At 39.5% G+C, this 18,472-nt stretch overlaps 1 protein-coding gene across 2 annotated transcripts in view; it reads left to right on the forward strand.

The window, feature by feature from the left end:
• Positions 1 to 655: 655 nt before the first annotated feature.
• Positions 656 to 18,472, forward strand: part of ptpn21 (protein tyrosine phosphatase non-receptor type 21) — an 18,885-nt gene continuing 1,068 nt past the window's right edge. Inside the window, exons 1-19 of one of the 2 annotated variants that reach the window (XM_017690938.1) lie at positions 656 to 791; positions 2,219 to 2,513; positions 3,486 to 3,655; positions 3,798 to 3,895; positions 5,065 to 5,132; positions 5,252 to 5,322; positions 5,778 to 5,865; positions 6,482 to 6,570; positions 6,699 to 6,786; positions 7,919 to 7,998; positions 8,117 to 8,224; positions 9,830 to 9,890; positions 10,067 to 10,148; positions 10,264 to 11,702; positions 14,862 to 15,002; positions 15,671 to 15,889; positions 16,140 to 16,268; positions 16,427 to 16,661; positions 17,467 to 17,627. In XM_017690938.1, the coding sequence (XP_017546427.1) occupies positions 2,334 to 2,513; positions 3,486 to 3,655; positions 3,798 to 3,895; positions 5,065 to 5,132; positions 5,252 to 5,322; positions 5,778 to 5,865; positions 6,482 to 6,570; positions 6,699 to 6,786; positions 7,919 to 7,998; positions 8,117 to 8,224; positions 9,830 to 9,890; positions 10,067 to 10,148; positions 10,264 to 11,702; positions 14,862 to 15,002; positions 15,671 to 15,889; positions 16,140 to 16,268; positions 16,427 to 16,661; positions 17,467 to 17,627 (3,507 nt within the window). In that variant the 5' untranslated portion in view covers positions 656 to 791; positions 2,219 to 2,333. The remainder of the gene's footprint in view (positions 792 to 2,218; positions 2,514 to 3,485; positions 3,656 to 3,797; positions 3,896 to 5,064; positions 5,133 to 5,251; positions 5,323 to 5,777; positions 5,866 to 6,481; positions 6,571 to 6,698; positions 6,787 to 7,918; positions 7,999 to 8,116; positions 8,225 to 9,829; positions 9,891 to 10,066; positions 10,149 to 10,263; positions 11,703 to 14,861; positions 15,003 to 15,670; positions 15,890 to 16,139; positions 16,269 to 16,426; positions 16,662 to 17,466; positions 17,628 to 18,472) is intronic. The other variant, XM_017690939.1, reaches the window with a different exon arrangement.

Raw genomic sequence — 18,472 nt, forward strand, 5'->3', positions numbered from 1 at the left:
CGAATAAGTACAAATACACATAAACATATATTTACATATATTTAGAAATATACGCCTGACCTGACCTGATATGTGCACACAGTAGCTTTTTTCCATATGGAGAAATGTATTAAAGTACAATTCTAAAAAGTCGATTGAAAGCCTTTCCCTAACCCAGTACTGTGGCCCACCAAGACAGTAGATTAAACTTCTCTGTCCTTCTGACCTCAGTGGCGTAACGTGTGAGACGTTTTTAGTGTCGGACATCGTTTCGTGCGCTGCCGCTGTGACTTGACTGAGCGCTGGAACGATAATGAACCATTTGAATCGGGCGTTCGATTCATTAAAGCGTATCTAGCGGAAGAATCGGTTCACTAAACTGAATCAAACTTCCCATCGCCTCCAGTCTTCCTGCGCGGCATTCCAGCTGTCTGATGTAACACACAGCTCTCCAAAGTGCTGATTTACAGCAAACACAAACACTCTCTCCTTATTTACCTTGCTGATATTAACATGTGTATGTATTTAAAGGGTACATGCGCTATTTGGACACAGGTCGAGTAAGAAACGCGACGTATTTATCACCTTTTAGGCTGTGAAAATAGATCCGCGGATGAATCCGCAAAGGGGATTTTTGGACTCCAACCGGAAATGAAGTATAGAAGCAACAGCCAGTGTGACCTGGGAGTCTAACATGCGTGATCTCACACAAACTTCAACCAAATTTGGACCCCGTTCGCAACTCCTCGGTCGTCCTAAATCCCGACTCAGGGTGTCAATTAAATGGTAGTCAACGGCAGAAGGTTCATGTGGTAAGTGTCTGAGTTGCTAGCGGCCGTTAGCCAACTCAAGCACACTTTAACGTTTAACGGTAGTTTACCAGCCATTATGCTGGCTAGCTCGGAATTAGCTTTGGCTAGAATTAACATAGCTGACTGGATAAGAAGTTAAGCGAAATGCGAGCCATTTTAGCTTCCACAGCCTCTTTGTCTTAAATAAAAGTTTCTAAACTATCCTTATAGTCAGATTTATCTTGGGCCAGCTTCAGCGTGCGAGGAGTTTGTTTTGTTTTCTCCGCTCACTTTGTTGCTACTCCTGTGAATCCGAGTTGCTTCAGACAGCAACTTGTTGATGAGTGTGATAGCAGACTGGTTAAAGTAGCTTAATAGGAAAAGAAAAAAGGCATGCAAGTACAATACGGGCTGACCACAAAAGTGCTGTTTTAGAAACCGGCTTGTACTGGCAGGAATCGTAATGTTTGAGTTAGGTTAGGTTATGTGTAAATACGTGTGGCAAAGGTGTTGACGAGGGCAGATAACGTGCTGTAAATACCCACTTCTCTTGTTCTCCTAATCTCTTACATTGTTTCTGGTTATCTGACTAATAGGTGAAACATCTCATATTGTTTGGAGTCCCCGCCAAAGACAAGTAATTTTTCTACGTGGCTGATGCGAATTTATTCCACCTCTCGTTTGTTTGTTTTGGTCGTCCACATCTAGCTACGTTAAAGTAATCGTCGCTTTAATAAACGTTTAATGCTCTGCACGGTCAACGCAGTGAGTGAGCAAGGATGTCAGCATTAGATTAGCATTTGAACGTGAAAGTCATACTGACAGTTATAACTTTTTTTTCTTACCAAATAATATATAGTATTATTACAAGAAAATGTAAGTTTCCCGTAGTTGTGTGTAACGCTGTTATAATAATCTGTAATAATAGTCATGATGTACTGTTTTATTGTAATTTACATTAATGTTATAGGATCATTTCTAATATTATAGTAACTTTGACTTATCAAAAGTACTCTACGATTCTCCAGTAGAAATTTCTCTCATGTTACATTTGTTTTTTTTTTTTTTTGTTTTTTTTTCTTTTTCTTTCAAGGATCGTCTTTATTGAAGCCATTGAGCCAGAATGAATGCAGATTAAAATGAATGTGATTTCCATGGTTTTGGGTGTCAGATCCTCTCTCAGTTCAACACTGAAACAGTCACAGTGATGCCTGCTCAGATTTGAAATGACTTATGTAGCACGTAATCAGAACTTCAGGTTTCAATATTAAGTTAAATCACTGCAGTAGTCATTGTACTCCCATAATCAGACCCAAAATAATGTATGGACGTTAGTCTTATTTTTAATGGGAACATAGAATTGTTTGTTTTGCTCTAAATCTGAACAACATGTGTGCCCATAAGAAAGCTTCCTAATCTGTGTCGCTCTGACTGCTTGTTTTCCCCAGTGATCCATGCAATTGCCTTATGGAGTTTGGCACAATCTCGGTCACCAATGGCTTAATGTTAAAGTGAAGCTGATTAAATCATTCTGACCAGAGAGGAGTGCGCTACTGGTGAAACATGCCCTTACCATTTGGATTGAAACTTAAGAGAACACGAAGATATACCGTCTCCAGCAAAAGCTGCCTGGTCACACGCATACAGCTGCTTAATGGTGAATTTGTTGAGTTTACACTTTCTGTGGAAAGCACAGGCCAGGAATGTCTGGACGCAGTTGCTCAGAGACTCGAGTTACGAGAGGTATGTAGTTGTTTTCTGCATGTTTTTCACTTGTTGGACTAGTTTCAGTAGTCAATATGTGCATATCGATTATGAGTGTTGATTGCTTTCCAAGGTCTGGCCTTCCTTCAGCGTAGTCTGAGACACCTGGTTTGTGTCTGTACACATTATTGCACCTTGCATCTAGCTGCTATTTTGTTGCATGTTATAAAGAATACAGTATGCATAGTAAAGTTGTCAAGGCAGGTGGTAATGCAGAATACATCATCACCTGTTTTGTTTAACCTGAAAAGCTGCAAATTCATTTTAATTTCTCAGTTGCATATTTCCTTGTCAGTTAATTGACTTTTTGGTCCTGCTAGGTTCTGTTTATCAGGCTGTCACTAGACTAAACAGGGTGGGACTATTGTCCTCAAATACTTACATGTGCCAAGACTTTTTAAACTCCATAACAAGTGTTTGCTTTTGAATGTATCGTGTGGCAAGGACACAGAAGGCAGTTTCTCTGCGCTTTCTATGGCCTAAGGGTCATTGAGAAAGCCGCTCTTTTTTTTGAGGGTGGCAGGGTCTGTTTCTAAGCAACATGCCAACCACATAGACTTTATGATTGGCTTTCTTCTCTGAAAGCTTTGAGACACACAGTAGCATAACATGGACTGGTTTGAAAAGTTGAGGCTGTTGCCAGGCGTCCTACCCATCAGTCTTGTTCCCTTACTCTGCATTCCAGATGGATGTTACTGATATGCAATAAGCAGGCATTCTGTGATGGAAACAAATGTATTATTGTGGAATGTGTTCCTGTAAAATGAATATGTGAAATGTTTTCTGAATACAAAGACCTCATAAGTAACATAAATGTGTGGAACATATATAAACATATAAGTGTGGAAAGTGATCATTAAGTATTCCCTACTCTGCCTTTTCCAAAACATTCAATATTGCAGTGTCTTACTTTACCCTGCAAACCTTACTGACATTCTGATCATTCTGCAGATAACTTATTTCAGCCTCTGGTATTTCAACAAGCAAAACCAACAGAGATGGATCGATTTAGAAAAGCCACTAAAGAAACAGCTTGACAAATATGGACAGGAGCCCACTGTATACTTTGGAGTCGTGTTCTATGTGCCGACTGTTTCCCAGTTACAACAAGAGATAACCAGGTAACTAATATGCTAGAAATAATCTCAATCAGAAACAATCATGCCGTAATCCAACATCATCTGACTATTATGATTTTAAATGGCAATATAAATGAACAATTTTATGATGTTTATTGATAACTGTTAATCTCATCTCCAACAGATATCAGTATTACCTCCAGCTGAAGAAAGATGTTCTGGAGGGTAGGATTCCATGCTCGATTGAGCAGGCAGTCCGTTTGGCAGGCTTGGCGGTACAAGGTATCCTGACTATAGGTTTATCCTTTTTATTAGAGATGCATCAGTATAGGAGTTGTGGCCCGAGCCGATGTTGATATTCGATATTTTTGAAGACCAGCTGATACATAAACATTTATAAAATGTAGAAATTGTGAAACATTATTATTATTGTTAAAGAAAAATATAACATTTTATATAAACAGACATTTTAGCACATTAGTCCAACATCACATAAACATATTGCTCTTTCAAAGTACAATAAGGAAATAATCAATTATTGGTTCAAAATATTGATCAAATCTAGACAGCTGTCTGATACCAATATTTGATTTTTTTTTGCAAATGTCTGCTGATACCAGTGTGATTTCAATATCATTGTGCATCCTTGTTTACTGTCAGATTGTTGATGCACTGCTATGCTTATGGTTGTTGATGGAAGGTTTGATTTAGGTCACATACAAACTGTAAACTGCATCCTAAGTGTGCACATGTTTATTAGGACATGGATTATTAAGTTAAACAAATTGGAACCCTATTAGGTGTTCAGAGCTAGCTAGGCTTGCAGGCTTGACATTTCCGGCTCCAGTTTTTGCCCAGGAGAAGAATCTCAAACACTGCTGGCAAAGATATATCTGGCAGCACAAGTTACTGGCCTGGTGTTAACATAGCAGAGAAACTGACATCACTTGCTGTTACAGCCAGGCCTAAACCGCCGCCCCCTGTACATCGCACACAGGGGGGAAAGAATGCCACTGTTACACAGACGCTCTTACACATTGGCCACTGTTTGCACAGTGAAAGTGTCCTTTGCTATAGTGTGATTTGGGTCAGATAGATCAGGTGTTTAACACAGGCTATTTTTGTGTATTAGCAGTGCCGTGCATAGAAACTTATAGCTGTGCTAATACTTTGGATTGTCAGCATAGCTTGAACACATTTCTAACAGGATGACTGGAATTGCTGGTAATGTTGGACTGCTATGGTTACAAAAGCTAAATTTGTTTCTTTCCACAACATAATATTTCATTGGCTCGTCCGTAAAGTCTCCTTGTGACGCAGTGCTAAAACGTCTCTACAAAAATGCCATTTGAGTTTACAGTTAAGGTTAATGTAGCCCTGCGCCTTCATTTGTAGATACTTGGACACAGTATATTTTGATCAAGTGGTGCTCTTTTCTTTCCTGGCTCTAGCTGACTTTGGAGACTTCACCCGCTATGATTCACAGGAATTTCTTCAGAAATTTGTGCTTTTTCCAATTGTAAGTTTGTTTTTCTCTATAACAGGTGGTTTTTGTTCAATTTAAAGTGACCCAGTTGTCAGTAGCTTAAAGAAATTCAGTAAATCTGCCTCCCTCTCTCCCTTCCTTCTTCCCTCTAGGAGTGGATTCAAGATGAGCGAGTTGTTGAAGAAGCGACTCAAAAAGTTGCCCTACTTTATCAAAGTTACCGGTGAGAGCATCCTCAGGATTCTGCATGAGTTTAATATTTTATTTGTCTTTTGGCTTTCAGAAGGTCAGAACAGACATTGCCCATTCTTCCCCTTTACATCTGTAAGGAGGCTTTATAATGCAGTCATCTGCCACCTGTTAACAGTTGCACTTTAATACCATCTGCTGAGTGTAAGACTTTGATTTCCAGCCAGACAGATGAAAAGCAAGCCCACTTATGCTCAAGAATGTTGTTATTGCTTTTTTTATCCTATTGCATTTGTACTGACTTGTATACTGTATCTTCTTTGGTCTCATCTCATGTTTTGTGATGCTCTGAAATGGTTTCAGAGCAGTGTTCAGTAGCATGATGAAAATTGTACAGTTTAGTGATAATGCAGGTTGAATGAGAAGCAGCCTTTTTGTTGTAATGTCAGTGTCTGAGTCTTCATGTTCCAACCCCACCCTTATCCACAGAGGTCTGCCAGTCCCAGAAGCAGAAATGCTGTACATGCAAGAAGTGGAGAAGATGGAGGGTTATGGTCAAGAAAGCTTTCATGCAAAGGTAGACAGCTGTTTTGATCCTGTTTGACTAGTTATACTTCAGACAATCTGCAGAGAAAGCATAATGCTTATTTTAATATGAAAGCTTTTGAAATAAACTTTTTGTGTTAGTGTACATGATTGTATTTGTCCAAGATCATCCAAAATGTTTTTTTTCTTCAAACAAGCATCTGGACTCAGCAAATGTATTATTTTGGTTTTGGCCAGCCCATATTCAATGCCATAGCATAATTGTGCATGATTCGTTTAGCTAAATAGCCAGTTTTCTTCTACTTTCAATATAGCACTTTATTTGCTTTTATTTAAGTAGGCAACTTATTTCCTTTTTGCGAATTTAAAATGCCCGTAAAATGTTAATGTTACAGCTTCGTCTAATAAAAATTGCTAGTGTAGATCAGATGTTCACTTAGCCCACGCAGTGTGAGCTTTGAATGAATGATTGAATGAGTAAATAAATAAATAGATAGATAGATAAAAGAATCAGCCATAGATGTTCATGATGAATGCATCTCTGTTCTATATTGTGGTCCACTGTTGTGAATAATTATAATTAATTTACAGTTTTTGCTGCTATGAACATATTTAATAATATACAAATATTTTCCGATGTTTTGCAGGACAGCCAGGGTGCAGATATAATCATTGGATCCTGTCTGGATGGAATATTTGTCAAGCACAAAACTGGCCGGCCACCTCTTTTGTTCCGGTATGTATTTGTGTGTCGCATACAAACTAATGCGTTCAGTTGTCATTTGCATGCATACATTTTCTTTGGAGGAATTTGAACGCATTCATGTAACCATGACTGCTTTGTTTGACTCTTTTCCCATTAAGGTGGAATGACATTAATAACATGACTCATAATAAGTCTTTCTTTGCCCTGGAGCTGGCCAACAAAGAGGACACCATTCAGTTTCAGACTGTAAGTTATGGTATCTCCCTGGTACATCCATTCATTAGCCCAGACATTTCATATTCGATTTATTTATTTATTTATTTATTTTTAATTCACAATAGCTCAAAGCCTTCGGTTAGTCCTTCAAGCTGTGCGCTTATGCCGGCGTATTTAACGAAAAACGATTGTGTCTGTGTGAATATAACATACATACATACATACATACACGTAAACAACATAAACTAGTCCTTAAAATTGGGGATGTGTTGATACCGATACTGGTATCGGGTATCAGGCTGATGTTGCGCTCATTTACTTGTTCTCATAAAAAATGCTCCGATACCGACATTCCCATATCAGCTGTTATGTAAGCCCAGTGTACTCTGCCATGCTAATGAACAAACACAGTGAAGGAGGCTCTGCTTACACAGGGAAGTATGACTCTGTGATTGTCAGGCACAAAGTCGTTGGTGACTAAAGCTTCTGCATTGGTATATTCCCACCAGACCTTCACTATATAATTTAAAACAGTTTTCAACACACAGTCACAGCCACTTCCCCTTTGTTGGTGGAGACACGTAGGCTAGCAAAAAAGTCAACATTTGCTACCAACGTTCGTCTGTGCTGACTTTACTCTTGTTTGTCTGAGTAGACATAAAAGGCATAAAAGCTAATATCATTAATTTGTTTTGTGAAATGGGCTGTGAAGAAACCGTATTGTCCTACTGTCTGTGTCACTGCCTGCTTTTAGCTTCAGCGCTGCTCTGTTTCTCAGTTTGCTCGGGTCTCTCGAATGAAACACCTTTATTTGAAATTGTTCATGGACAGATGTCCGTAAGGACTGCACTTCATGTTACGCGGATGGAGTGATTTTGTACAGTGGGAGTATATAAAATGAAGGCTTTGTTCACACACAGTGGTCTATCTAAAATCACGCAGTATATGTCTGATTTTAGAGGAGATTCAGCTGCAGCTCAACCAGCCAAGACGTAAACCTCCTCAAGTGAGCTCAGATGCTTCAGCCTCGGACAAGATTGCTGCTCTCTCTGCATTTGGATTTAAAACACATAGACTGCTGTTGCCAGCTCAGTACAATAAGTCCTTGTGTATGTTTGTAATTCTTGATTGTTTTGGGTAATATGTTCCCTGTCTCTTTTAGGAGGACATGGAGACTTCCAAATATGTGTGCAGAATGTGCCTGGCACGGCACAAGTTTTACAAGATTAACAAGAGTAGTCTGTAAGTGTGGATTTCAGTCAATCGCATTAGTCAGGTTGACTGTGTGGGGGTTGGAGTGTGTGTGTATGTGTGTGTGTCACTCTTGGAGGCTTCATCCCTGTGCCTTTCCTGTCCCCAGAGAGGAATCTGATGCCCCGCCTTCTGAGGGCTCCCAGAAGTCCATTCTCACTCTTTCATTTCCTCGCTTTCCAATGCTCTCTCGTCCCTCTCTGCCTTCTAACAAGGGGTGAGCAAGACTGCTTCAGCAGTCACCAACGCTTTCCGCTCAAAGCCTCCCAGTAGCACAGATGCTGAAAACGTTTATAGCCATTTCATCCCCTTTTTGTCATGTGTAAATCTGGAAATGTCTGCTGCCCAGTCAGATGAGTAATATCCTGGTACAGAGAAACTGCAACTGTGGGAAAGGAAGCTGTTTTAAGAGCAGATTATTTTTAGAAGTTAGGACTGTTATGAAATTTTAGCTGAAGTTTAATTGATGTATAAATGTGATTAAATGTTTAATGATCTTTTTGTTTGTTGTATGCCACTATTACAGTGCAAACATAAATTGGCCAGATTGGCTGATTAGCTATGTTGCTTCCTAGCTGTCAAGTTAGTAGGTCTCAAATGATGACAGTAACAGCTCAATCTCAAATAAATAAACATGACTCACTGTTAGGGCTGTCGGATAAGAATGTAAAATACAATGTTCTATAAAGCTGTTGGATATGACAATGACAAAGTGATATTATTAAAGTAGTGTGCCTCTGCTGGATTTGGCACAGGCCCAGATGTTTTTTTTGTGTGTGTAAACAGAAATCCAACTTATCTCTTCTTTAAGCAAATAGCAAAATACAAAACTACTAAAGCATCATTGAATATTGTGTTAAAAATAGTAGTACCTAACCACTTACTGCAAGCACGTTGTGTGCACCGAGAAGCTGCGTTCCCTCAGCTGCTTGTTCTACAAAGGCTAGAACAAAAAATACTTTTTATATAGGCACACAAGAACAAATCAGCATTATTTATTTATGTTTAGTTAGTTATTATATTTTTTGTGACAGTAGTCATTACAGCTTTGGCAGTTAAAAGACAATACTGAGTTGGAGAACAATCCTAATGTTTGATGTCTTTTTTTACAGGTTTATAAATTTAAGATGAAATAGTTTTTTAGTTTTGCACATGTATTTTTTTTTTTTTAATTGGCCATTTAGCCTAATGGTTAAGTTACTCTGTGGGAGAGCAGGCTTCAGTCCCAGCACAGAGGAACACTCATTAGGCTTTTAACAGTTTGTGGCATAATGTAATGACATCTTTCTGGCGCTTGTGTTTGAGGTCATTTGATCTGTTCTGTCATCACAGCTCTTAATGTGTTCATTGTGGAAACTTTTATCACAGTAACAATGAATGTGTTTATCATGCAGCCCTAATCACTGCTGCCCTCTAAACGTGTTACAGCACAGTCTTTCATTTACTTGTGTTTCCCACAATTGTAAAAGCTAACAACTGAGCAAAATCATTGTGATTACCTCAAATAATTACAATCAGGCAATTAGGTAATAATTGCAACAGACTTATTATAAGTACAAATTGCAAGAAAAAAATGCCCAAAAGGCCTGATGGACATGATTTCATTCCACTGATTAGACTTTGCCTTTCTGTTTCGTCAGTTCTACAACATATGTGTTAAAGTGAATTTAGTTAGTCCAGTGTAGGGTTTCAAACTCTGAGTTGATTCTGGAAACACCCTGCTGTTCCCTCAGCTGTCGCAGAGGGTTACAGTTGATGGCCTGCACTCTGGTTTGTTTCACTCTCACATTTTTCTTTTCTTTTTTTTTTTTTTTTTGGACAGCCAAACTCAACCTGCCCCTGTGAACCCCGTCAGACAGCGCTCCTCCACAAGAATGTCTCTGGTAGGCACGTTTTAAATAATTCACTGCCTAGACTGCTTTTTGGTGCTTGGTGTGTTATTCACTTTTCTGGATCTTGCCATGGAAACAGCTGCTGTTCTTGTTATATACATGTGATTTGTCTTTGAACATATGATAAATTTAGAAGCTGAACAGTGGTCCTCTTGTTTTTGCTGCAGCCCAAACCTCAGGCCTACATGATGCCACCACCTCAGTTACACTACAATGGTCATTACACTGAGCCTTATACATCCTCTCAAGGTAAAACACACAACTTTAGTCTCCCTTTTATTCACTACATTTATATGGTGAATGCTTTATGCTTGCTTGGGGACTTTTTTCTAAGTTGGAAACTTGCCTGTTTCTGCTTATACAGACAACCTTTATATGAACAGTCAGAATGGGTACTACTACCATTCTCAGACCAGTCTAGACTGTTCCCCGCATGAGTACAATGGAAGGATCCGGAACGGCAGTGTATACAGCGCTCACAGCACCAGCTCCCTCAACAACCCACAACACTACCTGCAGCCATCACCTATGTCCTCCAACCCCAGCATCACAGGCAGTGATGTCATGCGGACCGATTACGTGCCCTCTCATCGCCACAGTGTCCTTATTCCACCATCCTACCGTCCCACACCCGACTACGAGACAGTTATGCGTCAGAAGAATGCAGGCATGATGCCTCCAGCGGAGCGGCAGAGTCACTCCATGAGGAACCTCAACATTGGCAACTCCTACGCCTACAGCCGGCCTGATCCGCTGGTCTACAGCCAGCCTGAAATCCGTGAACATGGCACGACTCAATATCATCTCAACTACAGCTTCCACAGTCCTTCCCCCTATCCCTACCCCACTGAAAGACGGCCTGTGGTGGGTGCTGTCAGTGTGCCAGAGCTGACCAATGTACAGCTGCAACAAGCCCAAGAATACCCTGCCCCCAACATCATGAGGACTCAGGTGTACCGGCCACCTCCTCCTTATCCTTACTCTCACCCCCGGCCAGCCAACAGCACCCCAGACCTCTCCCGCCACCTCTATGTAAGCAGCAGCAACCCCGATTTAATCACTCGACGAGTGCACCACTCGGTGCAGACCTTCCAAGAGGACAGCCTGCCAGTTGCTCACTCACTGCAAGAAGTGAGCGAGCCACTTATTACCACACGTCACACTCGCATGCAGAAGCGCAACTCCATTGAAATCGCTGGACTGGCATATGGCCTGGAGAACATGAGGCTGAAGGAGAGGGCAGTGTCCGTCTCCGCTGCAGAGACTTCACCCCCCATCGCTACTCCTGTCACCTCTACAACCTCAGGGTCTGATCTCAATGTCTTCCTAGAAAGGACCAAGGCAGAAGATGCAATCATAAAGGAAGACGTATGCTACGGGCACAAAAAATCTCTGTCTGATGCCACAATGCTGGTCCACAGCAGTGGAGAAGAAGAGGAGTTTGAGGATGATAGTGGCCGGCACACCCCACAGTCTCAGGATGCAGTTGCTGGTTCAGAGCAACACATGACCGTTCTAGGGCATCCTCTGATGGAGCCACCTCCTCCTGCATATCCCTTCACCACAAGCTTAGATCCAGTCCTCACTGGCCCTCTGAGCTTTCAACCCCAACCTCGGATCCGGGAGCAGGACGAGGTGGGGCCTCTGTACCCACTTACTGAGGCCAGCCCAATCATGCCCTCAGTTTCAGAGGGTGACCTGAGCAGTCAAGGACGATCAAAGCAAAAGGGTCAGATCATCAAAAAGAGACCAGTGTCTGAGGTGACTGCCACGAGACGGAACATTGATGGCCTCCCACCACCTGTAAGTTCCTCTCTAGTGCATCCAAAATTCAGGCAGGCCATATGGTGTGTGTTTCTGAGGTTTTTGGCAAAGCATAGCTGTAGTTGTATTTTGTTCAATGTATGTGCACTGGTTGCTGAACAGAGTTTATAATCACCACATTGCTTGTTCTGAGACCCCTGACTGCGATTGGCCCTATTTATTGCATCATTACTTTTAAGACCTCCCCCTTAGTGGGATTGATCCACATTGCACAAAATGGGCTTCTAGCAGTGCTGAGAGTTATTTTTAAGTATATTTCTGAGTGCATGTTTTGTAGTAGTTTGCTTTCATTTAATCCTTTTGTCATCTGACGTATACTGCCAACTTGTCTTTCAAGTAACTATACCAGACAGTTTCATAGATATATTATGTAAAATACTGCAGTGAGTAGGTTCACATATGCTAATAAGATGATAAACTGCACTCTGACTTCTCCATGACCTTATATATTTAGAGTTGTGGAGAAGAGACCGTAAGTTGTGCAGACACCAAAAATGGTGGATAGTTTTTGTGCATCTCCGTAGGCACCAAACATTACCCCGATTGGCCAGTGCATTTGGCTGCATTTAGCACTGTGCCTCATAACTTCTAAAGCAAAATTACAGAATTATTTTTTTCTTGATTCTCTGCCTTAAACTAATTTCCAATATAGACCATTTAGCTCCGCCTATTAATTTTTTTTGCCAAATTGCATAATAGTCCAAGGTTTTTTTTTTTTTTGCTCAATCACCATGTAACTAGTATAAAAAATTTCACAAGAACCTGAACCTCAGTAATTGTCAAAAACATGTTGATGTTTCCAAGCAGCATGGCTGCCATATGCAAATGAGCCATTCTGGAATAATAGTTATTTAAATAATAATTTCAAATTCTGTAACTGAACAGTGCTTCATCCAAACAAAAATTGACACTTGAGGTGGCATATGAATTTTGGCACATACATCATTAGGGGGTGCTGTAACTGCTAAACTTTTAAAGTTTCTCAGCATCTGTTCAGTCGATCAAGCTGAATATTTGCAGGCATCTTCTCCGAGATGGACTATAAGTGAATTATAGTTGAAGAGCATTTTGATAGTCAAATTTTTGGCCACCATCAGCCAATTAGCTTTTAGCTGACATTTGACACACTTTACCTTGACCAATCATCATGAAACGTGTGTGGAGAGTCTTTGAAGGCATTTTCTCAAACAGTGAATTTTTGAAAGATTTGGCCACTAAGGGGTGCTATTCATAGAAATCAAATATGTCTTAAAATATTTTTTTAACTTCGGAGACAACTGATTTTACACCATGCACTACAATGTTCCGAACAATGTTGCAATTGTAAGTGTATCAAAAAATGCATTGTGTTGCAGTTGTTGACACTTTGAAAATGACAGTTTTCAAGCTAGTCTCTGGGTTTTGATCAAAGTTGTTCAGAATTGGTCTTGAAATACTCTGGCCTCTCTAGTTAAAATCTGGCGTTTCTAATAGCTATAACTCATCAGGAGTTTTAAAAGTTTTAAACAAGTGTAAATTCAGAGGTATGCAAATTTTTATCAAGATCGCTTTTAAAGTGGGATGCTTTAAAATGATTATAAATACTATTACAATGGTATTATGCATTCTACAGATACACAGTTCATGTGATTTGATTCAGTTCTGTGCCCTGAAGAACTTTGTATTTACTTGTTATATCAGAAATTGGACTGTGTATTATTTTGACTAATGAATACAAAGACTACAGCTTAGTATACAAAGGTCAATCTGAACAAAACTCAGAAGACCTCTTTGTTGAAAGCTCCTGATTAATAATCATAATATAATGAGACTTTTTGACAAATTCTGACACACTCATTTGGCTTCTTTGTGCCAAGAAGACCCCTTGTGGGAGCACCGGCCTCATTATAGCATGCATATCAAAGGGTTAAACTTTGGGAATTAAGCCACTTTGCAAACACATGTCAGAAATATTAACACAAGTCTTGTATTTTTGACATCTGTGTTGACCATCATTAGCGTTACAAAGCTCAGTGTATCAATACATTATAATACATAGGAAATTAAACGTGTCATGTTAAAAGACCACAGTTCAACAATTATGGCACATTAGGGCCATTTGATAAACTTTGACTTCCTTGAGTTTTTCATCCTCTCTCTGTAAATAAGGCCCAAACTGCATTAGGCCTTGTTAGGCATCATTGGCTCAATCTGCTTAAGGGCTTGTTCTACTGATACATGCTTGAACCCATGCATTGCCACTTGCAGCTGAATTTTTTAATTGATGTTTTCTACAGTGGCTATCTATTATCGATCAGCAAAAAACAGCAATAATGCCTAGGTGTCTAAGCAGAAAATAAAAATGAATTGGTAATTCATTGAAAACTTTAATAAGGCAAGTAAATGTACTCACATGCTGTGTTGCATATCCCTTCTTTTGGATGACAGCTTGAAGTTTACTGGGTGTGTTTGGCTGTAACTTTGGCAAGTTTTGAACACTTCTTGTCTCTTTCATGAGTTCAGTACATTTTTCACACTTGATTTTGAAATTTTCAATGTATCTAATCTTTCTCACAGACATTCTATTACCAGGAGACGGTATTTTCTGACAAAGTAGTTCAATATTTGCGTTTTTTAAAGCAATATATTTCAGAATGTTAACAGTATTTTTAAGTTGTGTTTGTTAGTAACTCTCCTGGAGTAGCATTGGAGATCTCTTGTTTGAACGTGACGTGTGCATTTGGATTATAAAAAGTTATATAAAAAAAGAATAATAATAGAACACATGTTGATAGAGGTTTCCCAAAACTACTTTTGAGGACTGTCTAATATTGTTTAGCAGTAAGTGACAAAAAAACAAGATTGTATTACCTACATGGCACTTGTGATGGCCTATTGTAGCAGAGACATCACATGCAGTTGAAATGTTTTTATCTGGTAATGAATGCAGAATACCAGGTTGTTTCTGGCTCTGGGAGGGGCTGGCCAGCAAACTCTTTACCTATGACATGAAGAATGCTGTCAAACAAGTTAGCAGACACAACCGGCTGCGTTCCGCATAACCCTGAAAGACTTTGTTCGCGGCAGTATCCTCTCTTGTATGCTAGAGCTATTACTTTCTCTGAACTTCACACACTCACTCCCACCACCCTCACACAGGGCATGAAGAAAGGAGTCCGATCAGATATAAAGAAGATGGGACCGCTGAAGCTGGCGGCTCTCAATGGACTAACACTTGCTCGAATGCCCGTGCCAGATGAGGGCAAGGATGATTCAGGGAAGGCTTCCAATGATGAAAGGGTAGGAGACTGGAACAATTGACTTTTGCTTTCATGCATGTGAAAAATGACACCTATAGATATAACTGGGAGCAGTTAAATTGTTGGTGAAGGTTTATGTATATCATTTTTTTTGTTTAACATGGTGTACACCAGGCGTACTATGAGGTGTACTCATAGTAGACTAGGTGTTGAAACAACAATTGTCAAAACGTTTATGAATATGGATAATGCACATTTGGGATACGTTGGATTGAAGTAATTATGCTGTTCTGTTCCTCAGTCCAGTGTTGGCAAAGGCATGATCTCCCCCAATTGCTAGTGTGGTACACCAAGAGGCGCTGAACAGCTTTTGCTCAACTCGGCAGACAGTAAAGTGAAAAGTCTAGCTGTTCACTTACTACAGCACAGAACCAGTGGGACAGCCAAGAGAATTATGTTAATTATTATCAGCCAAGAGAATTATTATTATCAAAAAATTGATACATAAGTGGAAAGAGAGGTGTTTAAGGTGAAGTGAGTGTCCTCAAAATGTAGATTATTATTTATGGTTTGTATTTATATCACCCAGACACAACACACAGTGTATTCATAACTTCAAGGAATTTTAATTCTCTTTGTGAAAAACACATCCTACTTATTTTCACGGTAAAAATTCATACTCTTTCTGTGGTTGTATTTGTGTTTCAGTGTAAGCTGCTGGAGCAGAAGTTGGAGCAAGGCATGGTGTTCACAGAGTATGAACAAGTGCCAAAGAAACTGCCCAACTATGAGTGCAGCATTGCACAGCTGCCTGAAAACGGAGAACGGAATCGCTTCCAGGATGTGCTGCCCTATGATGACACCCGCGTGGAGCTTGTGCCCACTAAAGAAAATAACACAGGCTATATCAACGCCTCACATATCAAAGTAGGCAGACATAACTATCAAGATTTATCATGTAGCAGAACTTTGGTTGACATGATTGCACATTTCCTGTATGTGTAGCTTTCATTTTTGTTATCCAAAGGTAATTTTAGCAGTGGTTCCTTTTCCTAGTGCGTCATCCACTTGTAATTCTTTGTGGTGTTTCTCACCTTCAATGAATCAACCGTCACCCAGATACTGCTGTGCAGTATTGGTTATTGTTATTAGTGTTTTGTATTGCTGTCTTTACTAGATTACGGTAGGGGGAGAGGAATGGAGCTACATTGCATCCCAGGGTCCCCTTTCCAGCACATGCCAGGACTTCTGGCAGATGGTTTGGGAGCAAGGAGTTACCATTATTGCTATGGTTACTGCTGAAGAGGTGTGTATTTTAGATGTACTTGTGATGTAACTTACATAAGCACATAACTTCCTTGTAAGATCTTATGTATCTATCCAACATGTTTTTTCCAGTTATACTTTCTCTTTCCCTGTTGACTTCTTGCCATTCACACTTTCTTGTGTGTCCTTCACCCACAGGAGGGCGGGCGAGAAAAGAGCTTCCGCTACTGGCCGCGTTTAGGCTCCCGTCACAACACGGTCACGTATGGCCGTTTTAAAATCACCACACGCTTCCGCACAGACTCGGGCTGCTACGCCACCACAGGCCTGAAGATTAAACATCTTTTGACAGGTCAGGAGCGTACTGTCTGGCACTTGCAGTACACAGACTGGCCTGACCATGGCTGTCCCGAGGACTTCAAAGGATTTCTTTGTAAGTTAAACACCTAAAATGGAGTCTTTTGGAGCAGCTAAATTTAGTGTTAGGTTCATTACATAAAATATGTGGGGTGAGTGACATGGCAGATGTTTTCTCAGTACATGATCTGCATCAGGATATTTAGTGTTTCTGAGGTTTGAGAAGTTGGAACAAAATAAAGAACCAGGTGTGCCATTTTTAAAATTACTATCATATTATAATATATAAAATATATTATTTTTCTATTATATTCTGCCATGTTGTTCTTATTTTAATGCATTGTTAATTGCTGTAATTGCACTGCTTTAAATAAAAGTAAGCAGGCTTCATTTTGCTGTCTTTGTAATGAAACATGCAGCTTAGTGTTCTTTAAATACTGACAGTATCCATTATTACAATATATTATAATAAATTATATATATTATTACGATATATATAACTGTCCACAGTATGCTCAGGGGAAAAAATTGTGTCTTCTTACATATGAGAAGACTTAGTTTTTCAGTTTTTGGCATAATTTGAAAAAACCTGTTGGCCTTTACATTGTTTGTGAATTTTATGAAGAAATGGCCCAAATTACTTGGAAATAATTCTGGTTCCTTTGACTTACATTAAAAGTAAAGTAGGTTTTTTCCTTCTCCTTCAAAGTTACCAATTTGGAGATACAAGGTTTTCTTCTGACAACAGCTGTGTGTGTGTGTACATGTATAAAATATATGTTTCCATTTGTACTGAATAGGATTGTTCTGCCTCATAAACCTTGTTGGTTTCAGGCTGGTGCAGAATTGGCTCAGTTAACTGTTCTGACTTTGTGTCCTAGCATACTTGGAAGAGATTCAGTCTGTGAGGCGGCACACCAACAGTACCAGCGATCCAAAGAACACAAACCCACCCGTACTGGTGCATTGCAGTGCAGGGGTGGGGCGCACTGGTGTGGTCATTCTGAGTGAGATCATGGTAGCCTGTCTGGAACATAATGAGGTACATACACACACTGTTTAATTTGGCATGAACACTGGAAATGTCCTATTGTCACTTTCTCAAGACCGAGTGACTGCACTTCTTTGTAGGTGGCTTTTTGCATGAGTGTGTTTTTATATTGTTTCGTTGTATGTTTGGGATTTTTTGGTAATTCTGTTGTTTTAATGTTTTTTCTATTGCCAGTAGTAAAACGGGAATACCACTCAGTTTTTAGAATTTTTCTGTGTAATTCACTTGTTGAGATGTAAAGTCATTCAGAATAGTTTGATATGAAATGTTTTTTTTGCAGAACATCTTACTGATTTCTTAACAGTGATATTGACAAGAAGGATCTCTACATGTCTGCAGTGCAAATATAGCCATTTTATTTACTGTCTAAAATCACCAGTGAACCTACAATCATGCAAAAGTTTGGGCTCCCCAGTCAAGTTCCGACTATTATTGATTTTCTAAGTGAAAGTTCACCCTCTACAGAGAACACGTCTGCACGTTTTAATGCAGAATTATTGTTTTGTTTTTTTTGTTGTTGTTGTTGCATTTAATATGTAGAGAAATATTGTAAAATAAAACCTAAAATGTAAGAAAATATTGTGACACATTTTTATGTGTATATTAAATTTAGCAAATGAAAATTATGCACCACAATTTGCAGAAAATGCTATATTTAATTTCTTTGTAGAAGATAGATTAACTTATTTTCACTTACAAAATCAAGGATCATCTATGCCTCTCTGCCATGAATATATTTTATGAAATACCTTTCAGGCTAAAATGTTTTGTCAAAACTCCTATAGCACAGTTTTTCATGCATAAGATGATATGTTGAAACCGATTTCATGACATGC

The sequence above is a fragment of the Pygocentrus nattereri genome, chromosome 10, assembly GCF_015220715.1.
Source record: "Pygocentrus nattereri isolate fPygNat1 chromosome 10, fPygNat1.pri, whole genome shotgun sequence".
Classification (NCBI taxonomy): Eukaryota; Metazoa; Chordata; class Actinopteri; order Characiformes; family Serrasalmidae; genus Pygocentrus; species Pygocentrus nattereri.